The sequence below is a fragment of the Zalophus californianus genome, chromosome 8 (assembly GCF_009762305.2).
Source record: "Zalophus californianus isolate mZalCal1 chromosome 8, mZalCal1.pri.v2, whole genome shotgun sequence".
Taxonomy (NCBI): Eukaryota; Metazoa; Chordata; class Mammalia; order Carnivora; family Otariidae; genus Zalophus; species Zalophus californianus.
The window spans coordinates 112,072,002-112,099,807 of NC_045602.1; the positions used below are offsets into that span (position 1 = coordinate 112,072,002).

The 27,806-nt window shown below is 37.3% G+C and overlaps 1 protein-coding gene across 4 annotated transcripts; it reads right to left on the minus strand.

Annotated features, from left to right (window-relative positions):
- Positions 1 to 236: 236 nt before the first annotated feature.
- RAD21L1 (RAD21 cohesin complex component like 1) lies at positions 237 to 27,578 on the minus strand. Of its 4 annotated transcripts, none has more exons than XM_027622354.2 (14): positions 27,440 to 27,578; positions 25,300 to 25,475; positions 24,020 to 24,149; positions 22,478 to 22,571; positions 20,272 to 20,378; positions 16,833 to 17,003; positions 15,842 to 15,937; positions 14,757 to 14,864; positions 12,937 to 13,163; positions 12,600 to 12,699; positions 11,637 to 11,761; positions 9,618 to 9,710; positions 6,056 to 6,133; positions 237 to 1,120 (listed from the first exon to the last, which is right to left on the minus strand). In XM_027622354.2, the coding sequence occupies exons 2-14, from the start codon at positions 25,441 to 25,443 to the stop codon at positions 932 to 934; spliced, it is 1,662 nt and encodes a 553-aa protein (XP_027478155.1). In that variant the 5' UTR covers positions 25,444 to 25,475; positions 27,440 to 27,578; the 3' UTR covers positions 237 to 931. The 4 variants fall into 4 exon arrangements, with proteins under 4 accessions (XP_027478155.1, XP_027478154.1, XP_027478156.1 ...); XM_027622353.2 differs by having other exon boundaries at positions 9,618 to 9,713; XM_027622355.2 differs by lacking the exon at positions 25,300 to 25,475 and having other exon boundaries at positions 9,618 to 9,713; positions 27,440 to 27,571.
- Between the last annotated feature and the right edge of the window lie 228 nt (positions 27,579 to 27,806).

The following is a 27,806-nucleotide window of genomic DNA, read 5'->3' on the forward strand; positions in this document are numbered from 1 at the left end:
AATAAATAAAATCTTTAAAAAATAAATAAATTCAAAGAGGCCATTTAGAATTTCACTTCCAGCATAATTCCAGATCCAAGGGGGTTGAAGAGAGTACTATAGGCTTCACTTTATAGTATACTATGGAGCTCACAGAGCATTATATGAAAATTTCCTAACTCAAACTTCAACTGAGAAAAAAGAAAAACAATAGTTTTAATGTCAAAAATGCTCGGTAAACACCAAGTAAAAGAACATTTATTTTAATGACCTTTACTTGAATTGTAGCTGCAGACAACATGCTGAATAAGTGTCTGCTAATTTTTTAACATAAGCAGATTAAATTTTGTTGACATATGAATGGTAGTTATAATAATCATTAAATAATAAATAAAAATGTTAAATGACCTATAAATAGGCTAAAAGACACTCAGATAATTTAAAACAAAGATGCATTTTAGAACCTTTAAATTAAGATATTAGATTAAAAACCATAGTGTTAGGTCCAATCAAGGAGGATCCGCATTAGAATCAAATTAATTATTGTCTGTGGGGAAGTAAGGAAGTATTAATTATTAATTACTCCCAAGAAATTTAAGTAAATAATCCAATGTAAAATGGCTTTTAAAAAATATCCTTAAATGTTTCTTGAAGGCACATAGTATTTTAAAAATGTATTCTAAATGCAACATTCAAGTCAGGGAAGTGGTAAATACTATACATTCAAGTTAAATAAGTTAAAAATATTACTTAGCTACAATTAAGTATTTCTGTAAGCATACAGGTTTCCAATTTGGCTATGATTATTCTGAATTTACAAAGAGGAAATAGGAGTAGACTATATATGAAATGGATCAGACCTTTAGCTGCTTCCAGACAGCTTCTGCATTAGACTGAACAATCTATACAGAAATTCCAATGATTACATAAATCTGTATGTTCTGGATTTCCTTCACATTTTATAGAACATTGGTCCCACTGTAGCTATAATATCCGCATAGGGAACACTCTGGCTCAGCTCAATAGCCTGATGTTTTTTTAGGACAAGAAAGCTATAAAATTTGGCAGCAGCTTGTTTTCGGTCACTATTTCTGCAGAGCTTCATCAGACTAAAGTACTGCATTCCCATCTTGTTGGATTCCTGGGAAAATAATTAGGAAAGAAGAAAGGAAAGAGAAACATCATTAAAAGTACAGCAGGCTGTGGATGCATAATGAATAAAATATTGATATTTTTGGTAAGTGAGCGTGAAATCCTAAAATGGAGAAATGCAAATGACTCATTAGTAAACTTAAAAAACATTATAGGTCATTGAGTATAAGCTTGGTTCACTGAGAAAATGCATGCAAAAGAACTCTTAAAGTGTTATACAAATTTCTGATGTGTTATACAAATGTTAGACCTTTTAAAAATTTGATGTTGGGGTGCCTGGGTGGCTCAGTTGTTAAGCGTCTGCCTTCGGCTCAGGTCATGATCCCAGAGTCCTGGGATCGAGCCCCGCATCGGGCTCCCTGCTCTGCGGGAAGCCTGCTTCTCCCTCTCCCACTCCCCCTGCTTGTGTTCCCTCTCTTGCTGTCTCTCTCTGTCAAATAAATAAATAAAATATTAAAAAAAAATTTGATGTTAACATAAATGGGCTCTTGTGGAAAGTGAGGTCAGTTTAGACTTGCAGGCAGAAAACAATCCATAGGACTTTGGGAGGCTTCAAATACAATGAAAATTATCAGCCCTATCAGGTCTCCTTTCCTTAAAGGTACTGGGAGGTGGGGGTGACTATAAACAACTATAATGATAAATGTAAAATTATATTTATATCTTAGTGGCAGAGGAATATGACTATATAAACATCTCCCAGTTTCTTGGCACAGATTAAAAAGATGTTAGATTCACCATAGGGCACCTATGAACCTACTAGAAAAAATTGAGATACAATAAAGTATTTAATTATGGATAAAGATAACTCATTTTATGAAGACTAGTACTTGGAATCAGAGTTCTAAAATACAAGTACAGTATAGTTTTTTTAGTTAGAAATACTGGTCAGTATCCCTTGAGCTTCTTATTCCTTTGATAGCTGTGAAGTATTTTTAGAAATATCATATACAGTTGTTGTTTTTTTTTTGCTAGTCCACAACATTTAGCAAACTAATAAATTAAATACTTTATCATACTTTATCTCAACAAAAGGAGTGGACAGGTATCAGCCGCCTTTCAGAGATGGCATGCCAAAACTTTGCTTATTTGCTCTTGAGGAGACAAGATGTGGATTGACTGACTTTTTCCCCTGGGAGAGAAGAGGGACACCCTTTTCAATTTCAATAATCCTTTTGAAAAATACCCCAATATGCAAGCTGAACACACATGCTTATTTATTCTGTTCCCTCCAGAAACCTCTCTAAAACGAAGGTAAAAGAATAAAAGGTGACAAAGGAAGGAGATAAAGACAAAGTGAAAGACTGACTGACTTAGCAGAGTAGAGAAAGTTAAAACCTAAGTGCCAGCAGGGAGGAAAGCCAACAGAAAACAAGCCAGTGTGAGCTATAGAATCTTGGAAAAGCTCAGGAATTGCAGGCAACGGTATAAGAGGGAGATAAAAATTCCTCAGAAGTCTACTTGGGAGTAGTCAGACCCTCAGGTCCATTCAACCACTTCACTGAACCAGGAGACCATGACTCCAATACCCTGCCAGGAGGCAGGAAGTTGCTTTTCTAGAGATTCCAACCGCTGAGGCTCTAGAGTTGGGATACCAAGCACTGTGGATGGTGGAGAAGTGTCATACCACAAGCTAGGGGTTAAGTGAAATTCTACAAGTTAAACAATGAGACAGTCATTGTCTCATTGCTGGTTCCTGAACCAGCAGCATCATGCTTTATCTCCTGGCCAGTAGATTTGAAGATTTAGCTCGGAAAACTGACCAGGGGGGCCTGGGGGTTAGGAGGACTACAGATAATGGCGCCTGTGTGTGTGCAAGTGTGTGTGTGTGCAAGTGTGTGTGTGTGTGTGTGTGTGTGTGTGTGTGGCACTGCCCAATTATCTCACTATTAAGACCATAAGTCTACAAGCCCCACCCTTGTTTATATAACTTCCAATCTAATTTTTGCTGGCTTACTCTTTTTTTTTTTAAGATTTACTTATTTATTTTAGAGAGAGAAAGAGAGAGAGCATGAGCAGGAAGGGCAGAGAGGGAGAGAGAATCTCAAGCCTTCTGGCTGAGCACAAAGCCGAGGTTGGCATTGATCTCACAACCCTGAGATTACAACCTGAGCCGAAACCAAGAGTCTGATGCTCAACCAGCTTCGCCACTGAGGCACCCCTCTGCTGTCTCACTTTTAAATAAGAACAGATAACCAAAGATCTACCAGACATTTGAGTTTAATTTCTAACATTCAAGAGCATCACTAACATTCAAGAGAATCACTAAGCAAACACAGACAATGTAGGGACCAGAAGAAAACTATAACCTATGAAAGAGAAGACTCTGTATCCAAAAAACATGAGGATGATTATTGAAAGAAAGCAGATTAGTTGTTGCTTGAGGAGGGGGGAGGGGGACCAGTGGGAGAGATGGGACAAAGGATTATCAAGAGGCACAGGAAACTTTCTGGGGTTGTAGATATATATATGTTCACTATCTTGATTGTGCTGATGGTTTCACAGATACACACATAATGCCAAAACTTATCTACTGTATACTTTAAATAGGTATGGTTTATTGTATGTTAATAATACCTCAATAAAGCTGTTAAAAAACTAAATAAATAAATGAAAAGGTTAGGATGCTACAAAACAAAAGAATAATTAATAACTAAGAAAAAAACTCCTGGAAAACAAAAAAAGTGAAAGTAGAAATAAAATTCAATAAAAACTGGAAGATAAAGTTGAAGACATTTTCTAGAGGGTAGAAAAAAATAAAAAGACAAGGGGAATTAATATAAGGGGATAAAAGATTTTTTAAAAATTAAAGGTGTAACTCAGGGGATCCAACATCTGACCTGTAGGCAATCCAGAAAGATAGAACAGATTAATAACACGAAGGAAATCTAAGAAATACAATAAAATTTCCTAGAATTCAAGGACATGAACTTTCCGAATAAAGAACCCATTACCTGCTCAGCACAATAAATGAAAAAAGACCCATATCAAAACACATCATCATGAAATTTCAGACCACTAGGAGTAAAGAAAAGACCTAAACATTCCAGAGAGAAAATAAAGGTCACCTACACGAGGATTGCCAACCAAGCAGCATCTAACTTCTCAGTAACAACACAAGAAGCCTAGATATGTTCAAAGTCTTCAACATCTGAAAGATATTATTTTCAAACTATATTTAGAGACACCAAATCAAGTTAAAGGTAAAAGAAATAAATTTTCAGACTTGTACATAGGGTGTCTACCTCCTATGCACTCTTTATCTCAGGAAATTACGAAAGGATGTTAACCACCAAAAAATTCAAGGTAAAAGAAGATCAAAGCATTGAGAAATAGAGAAACTAATATAGGAAAGAGACAAAGGAATTCCCGTATTATGATTAAGGAATGTCCCAAGATAAAAACTGGGGAAAAGACCTAGAGAGCAGCTAGTCCAATTAGAACAAGAGGATGATAAGCTCTGGAAGGAATATCTTCAAGAAAACATACTGGAACTGATGAATCAATTGACACATTTGAGCATATTAAAAGGGGTTTCATTATATTGTCAGAGAGTTTGAGAAAAGAATTAAGGATGAGTATATAGACACTAAGCAAATGGGAAAAATGAGGCAATGATTAACTCCAAAAAAACCACTATAAAGTTGACAAGAAAAGAAATGTAATTACACAAATTTTCACATAGTCTTTGTAGCAGTGACTGCTGATTGTCCCTTAACATCCATTCTTGTCTTCTTTCATACCAATAGAATAATTAGCTGGGCCCAAGGTTGCCACATAAGGACTACATTTCCCAGAGAGATGTGGCAAGGTGACCAAGTGCTGGGCAATGAAATGTGAAAAGTGATACACACGATTTCTTGTTGTACCCTTAAAGGAAATTTTGCTGCTGAACGGAATGCAGACATGGTGGGTACTTAGCCATTTTTGATTCTGAGAATAAAGAAAATGAAATAAAGGTAACCTGGGTCTCTGACAACTTGGTGAGCATAGCGGCTATACCAGATTATACTTTATCTTTTTAAACCACTGATATTTTGGCTCTTTGTCAAAATCAAACCTACATGATAACTATTACAATTATAACACTGTAAACACTGAATACTGTGCTAAAAACAGACTGCGGTGAGAAAGCTATAACTACGCTAAATTTTCATTTTACATTGAAAGAAGTCAACAGATAAAATTTAAAGCTGAAATATCAAGAAAGAACAGTAAGAATATGTAATTAGAAATATAAATACTAAATGAAACAGCTTAATATAGTTGCCTCTGGTGAGTAGGACTTAGGAAATAAGGAAGGTAGGACAAAAAACTTCTGTTTCCTTCTTAGCCTTATAGCATAGAACTATTGAACTTTACAAATTATATACATGTATTATTTTGATTAAAATATGTTAATTTTTTTTGAGAGAGTGAGAGCAGGGAAGGAGGTGGGAGGGGCAGAGGGAGAGGGAGAATTTCAAGCAGGCTCCATGCCCAGCACAGAGCCCAACTCGGGGCTCTATCTCATGACCCTGAGATCATGACCTGAGCCAAAATCGAGAGTCAGATACTGAACTTACTGAGTCACCCAGGTGCCCCAAAATATAAGTTAAATTTTAAAATGATCTGTTTTAAACTGTTATAAACTTAGTTTCATAGAGAGAAATAGCTGGTAGCCTGCTAGGCACAAGAATGGGACATACACTAGATGTCTTAGGAGCATGAGTATAGGGAAGAAATTGGTTAGAATATGCAGGCACCAAAAGCAAACTCCCACAGCTGGCCCTGGGTATACTGCTCAAAATCATTTCATTCTAGTGGAATTTGGTCTCAACAAAAAAATAATGAAGACGAATTCATTTTTATTATATCTAGAAGATTGACATCAACATTTTATTTTTAAAAACAAAAATAGGATTGACAAACCCTACCATCTTACCTGCAAACTATTTAACATCTGAAGAATTCTTCGATTCCATCTCTCTGTCTCAATATTTTGTTCATTCCCTGATGACTCCTGTTGGAATGATTGATAAAATATTTCATTTAAACAAATTTTACCGCATGTTTTCTATTTGCCAAGCATAGTGTTAGCTGCTACAAGAAACCCAACTATAACACTGGGTCCTGCTAAATAGTTTATAGTCTGATGATAAAGAGAATAGGAAACATACAAATATATATCAATCTTTGCAGGATTATATCTACGCTACCTAGGCAACGAGAGGCTCCAGAGTAGGAGATTCTGCAGCCTGTATTGGTAATGCATCCAAGAGGACTATGTCCTTACTTTCAAAAGTAAAATCAGCAGTGACTTTTGGTTAGGACTATCCCAACTCTGGTCAATTTGAACTGAGTTGACAGGAATAAACATAAAGCTATAGAAAAACTGCCTTGTAAAGGCCTTTATGTGAACTTACCTGGTGATATAGACAGTCTAATTAATAAGTGATATTTAGCAATCTGTGTACAATTGGATTAGAACCTTTTTGATTTCAAGGGTAACTTGTCCAAAAAAGATCAACCCACTTCCTGTCATATTATCTGAATATATTCACTCTTTTCAGTCTTTAAAATTTAGCCACCTTCAGAAACACCTCAATATTTAACAATTGTCAGGTTGAAATCCCTTCACAGGAACTCACTCTAAGTTCTTATCAATTAACACTTTATGAGCTAAGAACAGAACTGGACATAGGAAAGGTGCTGATGAATCTGACAAAAGAGCAAGTCTACAAAGTGCAGGGGGTGGGGGGCTGGGGGGGGAGAAAGGTGGCACAGAACTGACCTACTTTATAATTTTTCCTAGGCTAGCTCTGACCAAGCAATCATCCTTACCACAGGTGCACTGTTTGTCAAGTGTCACTTCATGGGTACCTTTGGAGCCCAGACACTTCCTATCTGTTTTCAATTTCACAGACTCCAAAATGATTTCAGAAAGTTCCAGAATATTCTGGATGCTATTTTGAATCACTTGAAATTAAGGGCACTGCAGAGTCCTCATTCCTACCAGTTATACTGCCTTCCTGGTCCTGCCTATATAGCTTCCTTTCTTACATTCCAGTGGGAATGACCTGAAAATATGGTCACTTTATCCTGAAGAGTTTTCCAAATCCCTCCAGGTACAGTTTACTTTTATTTCTTTCTGGTCTGCCCTGGGATAAATGAGTTCACCCAATTACTGGTGTTTATTATATAGTTAAATACACAAATGTCGTTTTTCAAATATAAAAAGCAGTGGACCAACTCTTTGTTAAAGATCCATGAGACTGCAGCTTCACCTATAACTGCACAACTAAACTAACCAGGAAAATGCTCAGAAAAAATAGTCTGCGCTTTGCTGAAGCCTGTCTACTTGATCTATCTGGACACCTTACTGCTGAATCCACTGTGTGGAAAGCCCAGTGGATTATTAAAACAGCTGAACTTGTGCTGTGTTGTGGTTTGCTTGACCATGTATGAAAATAACCTGTGTCTACAGAAGCAAAGAGAAAGGTGAAAATGAATCAACCCACTTCTGGCCGAGCTGTTTGGATGTTTCTGGTAAAAAGTTCAGGTATCACAAAGATACAAATGCAGGGATCTGAAGAGGTACGTGCACCCCGATGTTTATAGCAGCAATGTCCACAATAGCCAAACTGTGGAAAGAGCCAAGATGTCCATCGACAGATGAATGGATAAAGAAGATGTGGTATATATACACAATGGAATATTATGCAGCCATCAAAAGGAATGAGATCTTGCCATTTGCAATGACGTGGATGGAACTGGAGGGTGTTATGCTGAGTGAAATAAGTCAATCAGAGAAAGACATGTATCATATGACCTCACTGATATGAGGAATTCTTAATCTCAGGAAACAAACTGAGGGTTGCTGGAGTGGCAGGGGGTGGGAGGGAGGGGGTGGCTGGGTGATAGACATTGGGGAGGGTATGGGCTATGGTGAGCGCTGTGAATTGTGCAAGACTGTTGAATCACAGATCTGTGCCTCTGAAACAAATAATGTAATATAGTTAAGAAAAAAAAAAAAGAAGAAGAAGATAGCAGGAGGGGAAGAATGAAGGGGAGTAAGTTGGAGGGGGAGACGAACCATGAGAGATGATGGACTCTGAGAAACAAACTGAGGGTTCTAGAGGGGAGGGGGTGGGGGGATGGGTTAGCCTGGTGATGGGTATTAAAGAGGGCACGTTCTGCGTGGAGCACTGGGTGTTATGCACAAACAATGAATCATGGAACACTACATCCAAAACGAATGATGTAATGTATGGTGATTAACGTAACAATAAAAAAATTTAAAGAATGAAAAAAAATTTACAAAAAAAAAAAGTTCAGGTATCTATCCTGTCCTAGATTATCTAGAGAATTCAGTCTGTTTTCCATATATGAAAAAGCAATCTAGTAGTCTTGGAACTCATTATAAAGATAATTTATTTAAGAACAAACTAGCATCTGGCACTAATAGCTATTTTGATATTATTCAGTAAGAAACTTTTCCTAAAATTCATTACAATCTTAAAAATGCTTCAGCACTGTGGTACAAAGACTGCAGAAATAAGAACGATACGTACGGAGCCAGGTGAGTCAGATATTACTTCTGGCTTTGCTATTGAATTGTGGCCCTTTGAGCAGACCACTTTCTTTTTTTGACTTCTAGAAATCTTGGACAGATATAGGCCTTGACCCGTATAATGTTTTGGGAAAAAAAATGCCATGCTTGTTTGTTTTTTAATTTTTCATTTATAAATAAAGTAAAATTTCAAATGCCCTAAGATGTACCTCTATTATAGCTCTGCTTCTTTAAAACTGTTTTAAGTTAAAACAGTGATTCTCAATATTTTTAACCTATGACTACCTTTGATAACATAAAAATCTCACAATTTTCTTTAAAATTATTTGAAATTTCAAAGTAAGTTAAAGAGGGGCACCTGGGTGGCTCAGTTGGTTAAGCGGCTGCCTTCGGCTCAGGTCATGATCCTGGAGTCCTGGGATCGAGTCCCGCATCGGGCTCCCTGCTCGGCGAGGGGCCTGCTTCTCCCTCTGACCCTCCCCGCTCTCATGTACTCTCTCTCTCTCTCATTCTCACTCTCTCAAAATAAATAAATAAATCTTTAAAAAAAATACGTTAAAGAAAGGAAAAAGGTCAAAGCAATTCTGAGTATGTTTTATCAAACTACTGACATACCTCTTTGTTGAGATGACTAAATAATAATTCTAGACAGTAACATGACAGCTCTAAAACCAATTTTCAGGCCAATAAGGTGGTAACTATTTAGGAACAAAGTTTTTTGTTTTTGTTTTTTTGAAGATTTTATTTATTCATTAGAGAGAGAGAGCGCGCAAGCAAGGGAAGCAGCAGGCAGAGGGAGAAGGAGAAGCAGGGCTTGATCCAGGACCCTGGGATCATGACCTTAGCCGACGGCACAGGGTTAACTGACTGAGCCACCCAGGCGCCCCAGGAACAAAGTTTTTAAGAATATTCTCAAGACTATGCATATATTTACCAACTCCACTGTACAATTCTCAATTTCTTGTGCTAAGACGGCATTCATTAAAGAGGATTCCTCAGTAGCTGAAGTTACCATTCCAACAATATCCTGCTAAAGCAAATTAGGGAAAGACAGGTAAGTCGCCACAGTAGTAGTAATCACAGGAACAATTTTATTTTGTTAATGAATGCTCATTTCTAAAACTAATTTAAAATACTACCTGCATTCACAAAATATTATTTCTGAAATATCCTAGATAGGCTGCCCAGTTTTCCATATGCCTCCACAAATGAAAAACTGGCACATCCCTGCCCTCTGTGTTGCCCATCCTTTCCACTCCTACTTCCTTCACCACTGCACACCTCATATCAAACACCTTCATAGCTGTGTGGCTGAGACCACTTTCCTTTGAAGCATTTTGTCTAGCCCCAGCCCCTACCTCTATCCTCATGCCAGTACCAGGTGGCAGAGGAAGGAGAACTATAAACAGAGGGCTGAAAATGGGGGAAGGGATATTAATATCCCCACCTAGGGCCATGGCAAGATTCTTGCCACCGCTGCTGGAGCTGTCATTGGCAAAAGGGAAGAAAAACTGTGTCCTCTGGAAGGGGAACAAAGGCATAAAGGAAGAAGGAACAAGAGAAAGCCAGAAATTCTCCATTCCTTATCATCTCCTCTTTTCACTGCTATAGAAACAGGCGGCACCTTTTTCATCTTTAACCAGTCTTCAAGTTAGGAGCCTCCTACAACAAAGGGTACTTGATTTTTCATTCCAGCTTTTAAAAATTTTAGTGAATATAAGGAGTTGCATTTTATTTTTTAATCTACATGTTTGTGGGGACTTATTTTTTTTCTCTTTTAATTTCTATGAATATTCTACATTTTAGGTACTCTCAATTTTGTACTTACTTTACATAAAAATGTTCTATGAAAATTTGAAAATGATTAATCAGAATCAATATTTTTCTGTTCTGTCGATGTGTTCCCATTCCTGATTATATTTCACATCTGTTCACTATTTTTAGAAGCAGAATAAGAATGGAATTGAAAATTAAAGCATAAGTGTAGAGTAAAGGAGTTAAGAAGGTCAAGAGAACTCGTATATCAATCTCTTCAAGCACTTGGGAAAATCTGTTTTGTTACTATGTTAAAAAATCATGAACTAAACAAACTTGCCTGATCATAATTTTCAGTAGGTGCACTCGAAGAAATGCCTGAGCCCAAATAAGGAAGACAGTACTACTGGCAACCCAGTATCTCAATATCTAGTATACTATCAAATCTTTAGTAAAATACATTGCTTTAATGCATTACAAAATTGTCTTTCCTTGCAAGGGCATTCAGTTCCAATGTGGATTGACTTTGAATTCCCTGAGTGGTTATCAAAATACAGTGATGATGAAACAAACCAGAAAAGCACTAGTTTTATTTTTATCTGGTTTGGCTATAATATTTATATTTGTACAACCACTAAAGTGACAATGGGGAATATATTTTAAAGCACATCGTTTCCAATGATGCTTTTAAATAACTACTTTTTTGAATAAAAATTACATCTTCAAATAAAATTTTTAAAAAATTTTGTTTGGTCATGGATTTTAGATAGCCTTTTGGATTCAAGGTTAAGGTAATTATAGGTCTAAAACATAGTCTTAGAGGTGAGAAGAGAGAATTTATGATCAGAAACAAAACATAGGTGCACTGTCTAGAGTCCTAAAAAATTCCATGATATTGAATGTGGGGCCCAGTAGCATTCTCAGGATATAACTGGATTCAAGTACACTCATCTATTTGATGTACCATGCAAAATGTTACAGTATGAAACTACTTATCTTGTAATTTACTACCCAAGCTTCAGAAAATTCTGTTCTGTAGATGAAAATCATGCTTTACATACTACTGCCACTTATGAAACAAATTACAGAATAAGATGAAATATAAACTATAAATGTAAGAAGACATATCAGAGTCTCAAGTTTCCTTCACTCCGTGTCAGAAAAATAATATTTTTATGATTTTCTTTGATTAACTTACCTCAGAATTAATATTTTTATTGATATCCTCATGAGAGCTACACTTAGATCCATCAATCACGTCCTTCCAAGTTTTGGATTGATTTAAGTCTTGCTGGGAATTTTGTTCTTCCATCATGGAGGTCTCTGAATTATGAGAGTAAAGATTTCACCAAAATATCTTTCAAACTTAAATTGGAATATGGTTGTTAAAAAAGAAAGCTTCTAACAGAAAACCTGGAATCCAAGAATTTAAGCAAAGGGTGTACAAATTTTCTTATAGTTTCCCAAGTCTCATGTATATTTATCTTCTCTTTCCCCTTGTCTGCTTCTTACCACCTCCACTCCCCATCCTCCATCAACTATCTCCTCCACACTCACTCCAACACATGCACTCACAAGACAACATGGATAGTTCAAGCCCATCTTGGTGTATGGTTCAGTAGATTTTATGCCTTCAGGACAGGTGATCAGGAGCAGAGATTCATTCACTACCAAAGCTGGTTTTATTATTCCTTTATAATAGTCACAATAATAATCAGTAATTATTAATACTCCATGTATCCTCTAGGTGGATGGAAGTATCTATGTCTCAGGTTAATTGTATGGTGTAAATGCTATTCTTATCACGAGGTGACTTTTCATGTTAGTTGTCTTAAAGTGAAACATTACCGTCCTAGATAAAAATAGTTTTATCTGTTGAAGGTTTAGAGTACTGCCTGTAGGGATGGGGGAGACAGGGAGGAGTGGGATTAGGAAGAATCCACATAGTATATATACCTCATCTTTTTAATGTAGCTTGTTGGGCAAAAATTAATCTGCAGGCAATGCTGATATAACAATTTCTTTTAAGTTGAAATACTCTTCTAAAGAGATAGCATTTATACATGGGAATATGGAACTGGATCCCATTTTCATTTGAAATGTAAAATGACATTTTTGTTTCTATAACATTCCCTTCAACACAACAGTTAGGATGTCTCACCTATCATGTTTTTGCTTTCCACTTCTTCCCTTACTGATTCCTTCTGTACCAATTTTCTTCCAAGTTTAAAGCCAGAGGACAGAAAGCATTTTGTAAACAACTGTAAAAACATATATTTTTATTTCTTGTTTTTGAACAAGTAAAACAATTCAATAAAATACAAGCACATGTGCTAAAAAATGAAAACTATAACTCAAGCACACACATCAAGCAAATTAACTCAAAAGTAAGGGGTATTTTTTACAAGTTTATATTCTGTTGTATACATGAATGTAAATATGCATTTATTTATTTATAACCAAACACTGCACCTACATAAAAAGATGAAAACTATTACCATTTTCAGTTCAACATGAGTCAAATCCTGGGCAGCAGTTGACAGAAGTGTGTCCACTCCTCCCTTCTTCTTCCACATCATTAATCTTTGGGTAGGAGGTGCAAGTTCCAAAACCATAAGTGTGTCCGTAAAGGAAGTAAGTTGTTTATGCATAATTTTGTTACTGATCTCCTTGATTGGATCTATGAGCAATTTCCTCTTTCTGCCTTTTCTCTTCTCAGCAATGTCTAAATATAAGAAATAGGCACAAATGTGATTGGTTGTACAGCTTTGTAAAATGATATTCTAGGCACTGCATATCTAAGAAACATCTACCACAGTGCAACCTACAGAGTTGCCATGGGAAGAAAATCCCTTTCTCTCTACTGAAAAATTACGCTTCACAAGGTTTCTGCACAGCTAAAGTACCTGAGTAGCCAACAGTTGATGCATTTTGTAAAGTGTTCCTTCAAAGTGCTTAGGAGGGACTCTCTTGATCTAGCAGGAAGACAACTGAGGAAATTTGGAGCAGAGGATATAATGAGGGAAGTTGCTCAATTTTGAAATTCCCTAAAATATCCATATAATAGGATATTTTGAAACATTAATTTGTATTTGTCCAGTATATTTTTCCCTCCTCCATTGAAATTCATACACAAATTCCAAGTAGTTAGCTAGGCCCATGGGATTTCACTCCTTTAGATAATTTTACCAGGTAGAAAGAAAGCAGAAGTTACACTTTTCCTTAGTAAAGATGCAAAAAGGGAAGATTAGATTTCCCAGAATGGGTGAAGATCTGAGATCAGAAGGAGCCAGATGGAAAAGTAACCTGCCTGCTAACGTGCCTTAGTAAAATCCTGGGAACGCGACAAGTTCCCAGAAGGGCTGCTGTGTGATGACCCCAGAGGCTATATAGACTGGGACAGTGGGTACCACAAATTGTTGTGGCTGATGACCTGAGTTTCCTTTCCACCTGCCACACCCCTCCCCCAAATTTTGACACTACATGGCTTAGGGCACACAGGGGAACTGTACAGATTGAAATTTTTGCCAACCCAGTGAGATAGAAGCTCAGAGTTGCATACAGCAAGGAAAAAAACTTGAGTGCTTTATTCCTTGCATGCCTGAGTTTATAACTGAAATTCATATCAATTATACTACTTAAACCCATGATGTCCTTTCAAGGTCAAGTTATATATTAGATTAATATTTATCTTTTATTTCTAAAAATATGCATGAGGTTAAATGTTAGAGGGCATAGGCCTCTCTTCTGATCCTTTTATTCTGCCTTATTTTATATTTATTTTCATGTTTATCTATCTTCCCAATCAGATTGTAAGCCTTTTAAAAGCACGTACTATGTCTTCTTCATTTCTCCGCCCAACAGAGAGTAATGGTTCTGTAACTACTGGCATTGAACTCAGTTTTAGATTTTCCAATTTCCCTAACTGGGTATATGGCTTGACCACGACTGAAATAATGAAAGGATCACCTCAAATTTCCTCCACACTCTTTCCCTATCATATTGCAAATGTTATTACTGGGTTGACTACCTCCAATATTTCACAGATTATCTCACAGTAAATAAGATAGTGTATCAAAAAAACAAAGGGGGGCCTGGGCAGCTTAGTCGATTAAGCAGCCAACTCTCTTGATTTCGGCTCAGGTCATGATCTCAGCGTAGTGATGATCGAGCCCTGTATCAGGCTCCACACTCAGTGGGGAGTCTGCTTGTGGATTCTCTCTCTCCCTCTCCCTTTGCCCCTCCCCCCTCAAATAAATAAATCTTTAAAAAAATTTTAAAAATAAAAAATAAAAACAAAAACATGAATGAGTCTGACCTGCAGCATCAATTGGGTCAAGGGTAAATCCTTGTTCTTCATTTGATAATGTTTCATCCATTTTTCCATTCTCAGGTAGACATATATACTCTGGATTATCTGGTTCCACTAATAACATCACCATAAAAGGAATTATTAAAAAAATAATGGTTATAAGTTAGATGCTTGTATGAGAATGAAAGCAAAAGATAATGATAATTGAAGATTTATATTGCTAACTGGAACCAAACCTGATTTTTAGAATCATGTACTTAATTGAGTTGAAGAGACACAGAGATTATATGGTCTGGGGCCCAATGTCTAGGTGAGTCAAGTATCATCACCTTCTTCTGCACATGTAACATCTAAGGTTAGACTTAGTAGAAACAGTGGTAGCAACCACAGTAAATGACCGACATAAATTTGATTATATGTCCGCTAAAAAACTTGTATTCTGTTAAATCACTTATTAGTTGACCCATAAAGAACCATAAGTAAACTTATATCGCCTCTCTTTTTACATTTTAAATTTCTATTATGTGTTAGGAGGGAAATGTAACATCAAAAAGAGTGAAGAATCAAAATGGGGTTATTTATGGTTTTAATTCTCAGGAAAAATCAGACAGAAAGACTTTAAATAATCTGAGTTACCTTCACATGAATTTCAAGTAGAAAATATCCCCACATCTGTAATTTTTCTCAAATTGTATATAGATTGTCCAATTATATTAATGCCAATATGGTATTAATATTAATAATTAACAATATTAATAATTAACAACCACATTAATGTCAAACATTAATGATGTTTTGAACATGTAGCACATATTATTTTAATGATTCAAAAGCACAGTATTTTGGCAGAGTGTTTAAATGTGCTCTCATACCAAAAAAACCCAATCCTGGTTAAATAACATTGTTGTATATTTCTCGGAGCCTAGTTTCCTATTCCATATTGTCTAGGGTCAGACTCAAGAGAGTTTGAGGGACAACATTCTTTACTATCATTCACTATACTATATTGCTACTTAAACTGTGTAGTTATAAGGCTTAATCTAAATATTAGTATCTGTTCACTTTCTACACAAAGGATAATTTCATCATACCCACTATAGTATCAGGAGGCTCAGGAGGCAGAGAAATTTCTCTGCTCAAATGCATATCTTCTAACAGGACATTTTGATCATCTTGCAGTAGGTTGTCTTAAAAAACACAATAAATACTTTTGTCATACAGAGTTGACTGTCATTTGGTCACTAAACATTTATTGACATTATTGTATACAGGATTATAAAGTACAACCCTACTTAAGTAGGTTTGATTTGTTACAAAGACTATCATATTTCAAGCAGGATAATATAAAAATTTATATATATCATTTCCTTTCCTTTATTAAATAGATGTTTAATTTCAGAAGATATTTACTAAACTAATACCAAGATAGTAACCTTATTACACAGCCATGTTTGGTTTTAATCAAGAAGTAAAAGCTTTCAAAATTCTTTGGTAGAGATTTAAGGTACAACCACTGTTTTTTCATAATTTTGAAATTTCAAAAAATTTGCCATAACCAGCCCTTTAAAGTAAACTAGAGAATTAAAAAAAACATTTATTTAGCCATCAATACCTTTAAAATATGTGTATTTAGATTTCCCAGTTTTTGTTTACCCTATTTCTATGATTATTTTATAATAACATCATAATATATATAAAATTATAAAATGTTGGACAGATCCTTTAGAATAGCTGTTTCACAATTTCTATCAAGGAAAACAATGTTTTCTAATATATGATCTAATATATTTTGTGAGGAATATATTACCTCCACTCCTTCCCCTTTAAAAATTAGGAATTTGTAAAAAATAGAAACAAGTAGTATTTTATAACCTATATGAAAAATGTGTTTAAATAGGTGGCTATACACTGAGACCTAGCCCAAATGTTTAAATACACCATAGATTTTGAAAACTTGTGTAAAAAACATATTGATTTATATGACACAGGGGCATACCTGAAATTTTAGTTTGATCTAGTAAGTCTATTAATACATTCTAGTATGACTGAAATATCCAATTTCTATATAACCAGATAGCATACCAATCATCTCTCCTGCAGCCCCTTCATCTCCAAATCCATCTGCACTGTCATAGAACAGAGATTTTTCTCCGGCAAGGCTTCCAGAACTATGTTCAACTAAAGGACCACTGGAATTCAGCAATATGTTGTCATCAAAGAGGCTATGTCTTCTGAGAATTTCTGATTCCTCCCCTAAATAAATATATATCATTAATACTGAGTTAGCCATAGAAAGATAGAGTTTTAGGGTTAGATGGAAATTCAGATATCTTCTTGTATAGCCCCTCCCATTTTACAGATAAGAAAAATGAGAGCTAAAAAACTTATTTGAATTGTTCAACTAATGTCACTCAGTTAATCAGTGGAGAGTGGATTTCTAAAGCAATAGGAAAATACATTCGGATAGAGTTTTTAGTTGTAGTTCAGTTTAATAATTTCCCAGAGGATTATTTTTGGCAGTGGAATGATTTCTTCTACATTAGATAGGTCATGTCCTGCTTGATAAGCATTATTTCATATTATTCCAAGTACAATTGCTTGTGTTGTTTATCCATAATGGAGGTTTGGAAAATAAGAAGCATATCTCTCTTCTTAGGAATGGAAAGGTAGGTAAAATATTAAAGAATGGGCTTATAACACTCATTCAATAAACATTTATTGAAGGACTGGGTATTAGGCAATCTGCTAGGTGTTGGGAGATATGGCAGTCAAAAAGACAAAACCCGGTCAGCTAACATTAAACGAGGCTAACATCAACTGAGTATTTATTATGTGTATTATATTATGTAACAGAAGATACTATTATAATCCTATTGTACAGACAAGGAAACATGTCCATAGAAAGGTTTTATAATTTGCATACAGGCATACCCTAACAAATGACAAAGCCAGGATCTGAACCTAGTAGAGACAGGACCATATCTGTTAGAATTTCACTGGTAAAATATTTTGTAAAATAGCAACTTATGAGAGCAAACTCCTAAGACTCCACAGCAGCAGATAAAATGAATGCTTTGCTTCAAACTGACTTGCTTCCAGACTGGCCATCGGCACATGTATATTTTTCCCTTTCTTGGGTTTCAGTCTCTAGGTCCAGGAGTCTGAAACCAGCGGTCAGACAGAGGTTGGTCTTCTCTTCCCTCTCTTTAATAACCCATGTTAATTAGTGTTAGTCAGTTGAGAAAATAATGAAGTATCACTTATATTAAGATTCTTCTATAGGCCTACATCTCCTAGAAAGGAAGAGTTGAAAAAGGCCTTCAGCTCAGGTCATGATCCCGGGGTCCTGGGGGATCGAGTCCCACATCGGGCTCCCTGCTCAGCGGGGAGCCTGCTTCTCCCTCTGCTTCTCTCTGTGTCTCTCATGAATAAATACATAAAATCTTTAAAAAAAAAAAAGAAAAAGGCAGCCTTCATTGCACTGGATTAAAGATGTGCTCAATAGAAGACTGACTTAAAAACAAACAAACCAAACCCCCCTCCCCAAACCAAAAATATGCTCATATCTTCCAGAAGCAGCTTGAAAGCTCCCAAAAGAAAAACCAGACTTGGTTAATAAGATAATAACATTTATGAACAGACACTATATTCTGAACACTAGCATCACGATACCAAGGTTACTTAAAAAAATTAAAAAAATAATCATTGTTTTCAATCTTATATTGTAGTTCAGAATAGTATGGATTAATATTAAACATTTCTCAGAAAACATTATGTTTGAGCTAGTTTTTGAAGGAGAGAAAAATCACTTATTGGTGAAAAGGACTGAAAGGGAAATAACACTCTGATGATGCTAGTAGTATCTCAATTTTACAAAAAGGTTAGTAAGGCTCAGAGAAGCTAGGTAATTTGCCCAATATCACACAGCAAGGCAATAGAGAAAGCTGATTCAAACTCAGGTCTGTTGCTGTACTAAGACATGTTCTTCCCCTTTTTTGAATTGTAGGAGACACAGACTGAGAACAGTTAAATTGTATTGGTTGGCTGGTAAGACATTTAGAGCAAAAATTCTGTAGTGAGAATAAAACAAAGTTGATAAAACAAAGAAGATGATAAACTGGTATAGGGCCTTGAAGATAGGCAGGGGTGTCTAAAGTAAGTCATAGGAATCCAAAATACTTAAGTAGAGGAATGTGATATAAAAAAAAAAAGGAATTTAAGGACAATTGTTCTTGCAGAGATATATAAAATGTGGGAAGAGACTGGGAAATGTGTAGGAGGGTATTATAGTACTCCAGGCCTTTAGTACTTTTGAACTATATGTATATATACACACACACTATATATACATATAGTATACACACACACACACACACACACACACACACACACACACACACACACACACACTTTTTTTTTTAAGTAGACTCCATGCCCAGCATGGAGCCCAATGTGGGACTTGAACTCATGACCCTGAGATCAACCTGAGCTGAGGTCAAGAGTCAGACACTTAATCAACTGAGCCATATAGGCACCCCACTACTGGTGAACTATATAGGTGGCTAGGGAAATAGAAAGAAGACCTAAAAGGCATTTCCAATTTTTTGTTGTTGTTGTAAATCAGCACTGGTATGAAGCTTACAGAAAGTGTAGATAAAAGTGATCCTAGTGGGGCACCTGGGTGGCTCAGTCGGTTAAGCATCCGACTCTTGGTTTTGGTCACGATCTCGGGGTTGTGGGATCAAGCCCCACATGGGGCTCCACGTTGAGCGCAGAGTCTGCTTGAGATTCTTTCCACCTCCCCCTTCCTCCCTCTCTGCTCCTCACCTCCCCACCTCCCCACCTATAAGACAGTCAAAGATGAATATGACACAGATCTTATCATCTTGGAATTCTCAGACCAACACAGGATGTATATAATATCATGGTGCAAGACAGAGGTAAATGCCATAAAAAGAACAAATACTATATGGCTTCAATTCTAAAATACACTCAACAGTTTCTGTTTCACAATCAATGAGTATGTATTTAGCATGTGTATTTCCTCCTCAGTCCCAAGCCATGTTAAAATCTATTTTTTTTTACAATTGATATCATCATATACTGGAGGAATTATCATATTTGAAGGTACACTATATGCAGCACACAACCTTATATATATGTTACTACAGCAAATGTTTATTTTCATGTCTCTCTCACAGCCTGAAGCTCCTTCAGGAAATGCTTCTGCAAACTTTGTACTGCCTATGCCTATGATGGTACCTACGTATAGTAAGTATTCAATAAATGCTTGTACACTAAGAAGGGAAGTTTATAGCCTAAGACTGAGTCTTGGCATTGACACCTCTTTAGAAAAAGGTAAGGGCAAACTTACTGACAGTTGCATTTACACAACAAGAGATTCATTCTAAAGATATTTCTACTGGCGTAGAGATAGCTATTTCTATTGACATTGTTTCAGTACAAAAATGCAAGTACAATTGATTATAGCTTGTAATTTTAATTTCTCAAATATTCTTACCAAAGCTTCCAGCTTGGAAAAGTAGATCATTACCATAATCTTCTGTAAGTGTGATTTCCTCTGGTCTGCTTTGGTTCTGAGTAAAGTGTTCTGAAACATCAATAGCACTATGGAGAAACAGAAGATTGAGAAAAACATGGGAACAGAACCCAAGGATTTTGCAGTATCCTGAAAAAAAAAACCAAAACCCCTAAAACAAAAAACAAGTTTTATTATAAAAATACTTTTATTTCCTCAATAGTATTATTTACAAACACTAGTTTATTATACATGCATATATACAAATGATCTCTAGGTTGCCAAATCCAGTGGTCGATTCTCAGTCATTATCTTACTTACCCTAACCAACTGCATTTGAAACAGATGTTCACTCCCTCATGGAACAGTCTTCTCTTGGCCTACTTTCTCCTGATCTTTTTCCTACCTCATTGGCTGCTCTTTTTCCATCTCCTTTATTAGTTCTACCTCATCAGACTATTAGCTACTAGGAATGACCCAACACTCTGTTCTCAGATCTCTCTTTAAAAAATTACACACATTCCCTGGAGGTCTCTTATGACTCATGGGTGAAGCGCCAACTATATACTCACAACTTTCAAATTTATATATCCCAATCCAGACCTCTTTCCTGAATTTCAGACAAAGATATTCGACTACCTGCCTACTCCCTTTGGATGTGCAACAATCATCTCAAAATTTATAAAATTTATAAAGCCTAATTTAGCCTTTACCCTGCCCCTCTTAAGCCTGCCATTCCCTAGTTATCCTCATCTCATTAGGTGGTTAACTCCATTCTCATGCCCAAATCATATAGGCCTCTCTCCTTCCCTTAAAGCCATATCCAATTCTTCAGGAAATCCTGTTGGCTCTGTTGGCACCTTGATAACATGAAGATTGAGAAGTGAAGTGATCACAGACACTATCATTTCTCCCTCAGACTTCTTTTTTTTTTTTTTTTGGTGGGGATAGTACTGTTTATTAAGGAAGAACAAGACAAAGACCACAGGAAGGACCCTTCTAGGACACAGAGGCCAGGCATCCTGACCCCACATTTGTGGGGAGGGCACGTACCCCAGTTGGGCTCTCAGGCTCCCACAGACAGGGTGGGGTTGTCATGTCCCCTTCCTGCCCATCCCAGTCATGAGCTCTGGCATCCCCCCCCCAAGGCACGAACTCTTTTCAACCACCAATCCCCTCCTCCCCCCATGTCCCCTGGGCCTTCACTTTCAGATCAATGGGGGGTGAGGATATGGCCTGGTGTGGGTGAGACCCTCTCAGTGCTAGGATCTACTCAGCTCCCGGTTAAGAGGTGGGGTGGAGTTTCCCTTGCAGCCCCTGATGGCAGGGGCCCCGGGCTAGGTGTTGGGGTGGGGAGGGTCATCTGGACTTTTTACTGAAATAATCTTCTCATAAGCTCTCTGCTTCCTCCCTTTCCCCCTTATAATAAGTAGCCTGAGGAGGCATGTTGAAATCAAGTCAGATCCACTCTCCTATGCTTCCTATCAGAGTAAAATAAAAGTCCTTAATGTGGCCCACAACACCCTACATCATTTACACCCCCAGCTACCTCTCTGACCTCACGTCCTACCACTCAGATGCTCATTTATAGCACTCCCATCTCACTTGCCTCCCTGCTGTTCCCTGAAAATGTCCAATATGTTCTGCCTTAGGGCCTTCCCACTTGCTCTACCTGGACCATTCTTCCCCACATTACTGAATGATTTGTTTCTACACCTCCTTCAGGTTTCAGTTCTGACCTTAAAAAAAAAAGCCTTTCCTCACCATCCTGTCATTTATTTACGTTATTTTCTATTTCTTTTCATATTGCTGATCATTTCCTAGCATACTGTATATTTATTTATTTGTTTATTGTTTGTCTAAAATGTAAGATTCATGCAGACAGGAGCTGTTGTTTACTGCTATCTCCTTAGTGCTTAGAGCAGTGCCTGGCATATGGAAGGCACCCGTTAAATATTTACTGAATGAATGGATGAACATACTGTCAATATTGCAAACTACATTCAGCAAATAAAATGATACATTTTTGGCATTGTATTTCAAAATTTCACACTGAATTCAAGTCTTAGTCAACTGCATGTGTATTTTAGTTGTTAACTAGATTCCACTTGTGTTCATGAAATATGAAGGTGAAAAAAACAAAATATCAAGAAAATCAAACTGAAGGGAAATAAATAAAAAAATTTACTTCACATTCTGGGTGTCAAAATCATGAAATTCTTCTGGCAATGTGATAGCACTGTAAGCAGCTTCAAAATTCTCTTTTGGAAGGTCAACCAGTCCTGAAAAGAATCAAAAACCACATTCAGTGAGCAATAATGCTATATAAGAAACTCCCAACCCCTGCCCTTCTTCAGTCCCTTCTCAACAAACAGCCAGAGTGATATTAAAAATATTTAAAAAGCAACCAGATCAGCTCACTCCTGTGCTTAAAATGATTTAGTGACTTTCCCAGTGCATTTAAATAAAACCCAAATTTCTAATCAGGGCCTCTGCAGCCCTACAAACCTATCAGCATCATCTTTCCCTCATTCACTAGACTCCAACCATACTGGCCTTTTTGTTCCTCCAGACCTTTGCTCTCACAGCTCCCTCTGCCTGGAATGCTATTCCCTCAGGGATTTTTTTACATGGCTGGGTACTTCTCATTCTTCAAGTTTGACCTTAAATTCTATCCTCTCTGAAAGACTTTTCCCAATCAGCCTAACTCAAGTAAAGTTTTCTGTTATTTTTTGTTGTAATACCCTGTTTATATTCCTGCATAGTACAATCACAATCTATAATTATTGTAGTAATTTAAAAAAACTTTTTCATTATCTGATTTCCTCACCAAACTGAAAGGGACCTTATTTGCCTTGTTTGTCCTTGTATCCCAGAGCCTAAAATAGTGTTTGGCACAAAATATGGGATCAATAAATATCTGTGGATTATATGAATGAAATAATGAACAAATTAACCATATTTGATTGAGTATAAACTTATGTAGAGATTCTACAAATATTTTATTTTAAATAAAGACAAAAAACCCTGTCAACCCCAATTCGACAATATTAATTGAGGGAATAGTATGTTCAAGGCACTAAGACAAGTACTATAACAGATTCAGAAAATAAATATGACAAAGATGTTGCCTTCAAAGATCTTGCAAACTAGTGTGAGAGGCAAGGTCTGTACCTAAATAGCCATAATAAAAGGTAGAATTGATGAATGTCTTTATATTAAATTTAAAGGCTATATTTATGATGCATGTAAACCTCTAGCACTTTGGAATGCCTAGACATTTTCTATAATATTTCATAATAGCATGCTGCTTAGAGTCCTGAGAATTCTGAAAACAATGACAATTATGATATCCGGGTTTTGTCAATTATACTATTTCTAACACATCGCATAAAGGCAAAAACAGATACAGCAAGCTAAGCAATCCATTAAAACTGATATCAGAATTTCTTACATAAGTGTGGTAGCTTTACGTATATTTTTTACGTAAATATGCAGGAACCCTTACAAGTTTTTCAAAGTATAACCTTTTCCTGCAAACACAGGAAAAGAGCAAGGGAAAGAATATAATTTGTCCTTAACCATGGAAACTTAGAATCAGTGAAAAGGAAGTTTATATTCACTATACACCCTGGAAATTACAGAGCACCACCAATTAAAAGAGGCCACCCAAAATAAAAATGCAAAAGGGGACCAAGATAAGTGAGACAAATCAACACTGCAAGTATACCTGGGCGAAATGTCATCTTCATTTTAAGCAATGCTTCACTGCAATCTGCCAAAAGATATTTTGCCTTCCTGTTATAGATTCGTACAACTCCCAAAAGAAGGTGTCCTGAAGTTCGAAGTGCAATTTTCACCTTTCAATAATTTTTAAAGTATTAGAATGTTAAGAATCAGACTCATAAACCCTATTTGAAAAATATAAAATCATAGAATTTCTTCTCTTTATAAAGCAAACATTTTGCTTATTCTTACTTAAAGTAAATTACTTAACTTTTACCTCATCTTGTAAAATGATGAACTTTTGTACTTATTCAATGAAGATAATCTCATGCACCATTTAAGTAAAATATGTTAATATTGATTTCATGAGAAGAATATAAACTCTGCAGTCAGGCAGACTCGGGTTCAAGTCTTGGCTCAGTTACTGAGGCTGTCATTCAACCATCTTGAACTTCAGTTTATTAATAATGGCTATAACTTATTATACACTTATTTTGTGCCAGGCATTGTCTTAAGAGCTCATTTATTAATTTTGAAAACATCCTCTTTTTACAGAAAAACAAACAAACAAACCTGAGACTCAGAAATGTTAGGTAGCATGCCTGACGTAACACAACTATTAATGGAGTAGGAATTAAACTTAAATTCGACTAACCCAAAAGTTCGTGCTCTTAACTACCACACTTCACTGAGGCTAAAAGAAACCCATTTCATAGGGTTGTTGTGAAGATTAAATAATCTAATGAACATAAAGCCTAGCCCAGTGCCTGACACATACGTTTTCAATTATCATTCATCCTTCTTTTAAGCAGAAAAATACTTAACCTAAAAAAATACAAAAACAATATTTTAATGCAAATTCTAATGTATTATTATAGTGTTTTATAATGAACATAGTACTTTATGAAGTATTTTCATATATATTTTGATTTATACTCAATCCTTTTTTTCTACTCTCCATATTCATTCGCTCACTATTTTTCTAAGAAGTACTTATTTGGTTCATATGACTTACACGGTATTTTGTTAAGGGAATAAGAAAGGATTACAAAACATGTGTAAAACATGACCGTTCTCTTTCAGAGCCCAATCTGTTCATGATAAACACATGAAAATAGTAATTACCAACAAAAACTGACATATGTTTAAGCTCAGGTAATAAATGTTATAGGAATTAAAAGAGAGAAGACCATTTCAGAAGTAAAACTTCCTTGGAAGTTTTATAATTTTAATTTAATTTTATTTATTTATAATTTTAATCTATAATTTTAATCAACAACATACCTTAGGTGAAAGAATTTTTTCAATGGTTATCTCTAGATTACATTCAAATACATGAGCCTTTGTAAGTTTCTTCTCCCAGTGAGCTGCAAGCCAGATTTTGGCCAATGGCCCTCGCTTACTCATAAGCACATGTGTGTAGAACATGTTGTCTGTATTCCTTAGCTGTATTTAACAAACTATAAGGAACATTAAAAGATTTAAAATTTGATTACAAAAACATTTCAGTGCTATTTTATAGCAAAAACACTTTTTATTAGTTCTATAAAATAACACTGATTATCTTCCAATTCAAGGCATTATTCAAATTATTTTCTTTAAAGAAGAAACCGTTACTTAAAATACAAAATTATAAACTAACAAGAGCTCTGTTAGACTGTGACCCACACCTGGTTTAACTGTATTCTGATCACTGATGGCTTCTTACATTCTGCTTATTTTATCTTGCAAAGGATTTGAGTTCTCTTATTAATATGGTCAAATAAAAAGAGGGGAAAGCTTGGGAAAAATAGGAGATGGAAATAGGGAAAAAACAACAGGAAAGGTGGACAAAACTAAGAAAAGTGAACACATGTCACCTCTTTTCTAAAACTTAGGAATTTGAGAACTGTTGGATCACTGGCTTGTAACCAGGTGTTGAATTTCTTTGTTTTCTGCAAGATACTCTGGTTTATTCAACAATGTATTAACCTTTGAAGTTAAAATAATGGAACTCCAAAGGATTATAAAGTGGAAAAATGAAGAAAACAAGAAATCACAGGAAAAGAATCACAAAGCAAGAAAGGAAACAAGAATCAAATTTAAATGTTTCCAAACAAGAATGGTGAACGAAAACCTTAACTCAGAACAAAAACAATTTATGCACATTTCTACCTACTGTACTATCCTTGAGAATATCATATCAATAAGGCTCCACTTTAAGCAAAGGGATATTATACTTTCACTTCTAGAGAAGAATCAAGTTATTGCTCACATATAAGTAGTATTTTAAGCTGCCACTATAAAAGCTTTTTTGCTTCTTTTCTACTTAAAGTTCTGATCAAAAGGGAAAAGCCAAAATGAACACAAAAACAAAATCAGCCACAGGATTCAAAATTTAGGTGAACTTTGATCAATGCCTATTTCCACCCCCAAAATCAAATCACTGTGCCCCAAATTAAAACTTAGGCAATCTACCAAACCACATTCCCCAGTAAGAGAGCAGGAGATTTTAATGTTTATGGCCTGTGCCTGCCCTGGTTCCACTTTCTTCTTTTCTGTTTCGTGTTTGGTATCTTGGAATAAATTCCAATTTATCTTACAAAATTGCTCCCAGGTATATGGTTATTGATTGTATTTTAAGGAAAAACAACAACTCTGTGATTTAATTTTCCTGAGACACTGATTTTCCCGAGCATATATTCCACCCTCCCCCACCCCCCCCAAGCCCCCCTCCCCCACCCCCCCAAGCCCCCCCTCCCCCACCCCACCCCCCCAAGGCCCCCCCATCCCCCAAGTCCCTCCGGGTATTTCTAGATTGGACTGGCTTCGCGCAAAGCGGAGAGGACGAGAACCGGGAGCCGGGAGTCAAGGAGGGGCCGCTGCTGGGAGAGGGCCCCCGGCAAGGGGGGCGGGGGGTTTGGGGGAGGGAGGAGGGGGAGGGGGAGGCCGGCCGCCGGCAGCGGGGAGTGAGGGGCGCACAGCCGAGCGGGCGGGCCGCTCCGGGGCAGGGGCGTGGGGCGAGCCAGAGGGCTCCTTCAGGAGGGCAAAACCGGGTGAGGGGCGAGAAGGAACAGGCGCGGGAGGCGGGGTGGGGGGGTCCGCGGCTGTGAGGGAAAGACGGCGAACGCAGGGCAAGGACGCCAGGGGCTTCCTCCACAAACGATTGCTCAGACTTCAAGGCCGCCTGTTCAGAGAGGGTAACTAAAGCCAGAGACGTGACCGCAGGCGCCCGTTCCTCCCCGAGAAGGGAAAGTGCGCCGGGTCGCGCCTCCAGCCTCGGAGGGCTGAGGGCGGCTGCATTCCTCCCTCAGGCGTGGTCCGCCGGGCTCGCGCCGCTGAGAAGCTGGCGGGGCGAGTGTGGGGATGTGAGTGGCCTCCGCCCCCATCTCTTAGGCCGCCTTCAGCCCCCGGGTCCCGCCCAGCCCCTCAGGCTGCGCCCTACTTTCGGCGCCGGGTGTGAGGAGAGGTGTGCCGGAGCAGGGGCTGGAAGACTAGTCGCCGGGGTCCACGCGTGGAGTCAGACGCGCCTCGCTCCCGGGGCTGCCAGGCGTCAGGGGTGCGTGGCGGAGCGATGGGCGGGGCTGCAGGGGACGGGGCGGGGCAGTTGACCGGGGATGGGGTGGGGCGATGGGCGGGGCGGCAGGGATGGGGCGGAGAGAGGGGCGGGGCAGTAGGGCGGAGGCGGGGCGTCCTGGCTTGCAGTCTCGGCGTGGTGCTTGCGCCGTCAGAGCTCTAACCCAGGACTTAAGCAGTGAGTGGTGCGGGGGTGGGGGCGAACCGGGCCTAAAAAGAGTATGACAGGGGCAGGT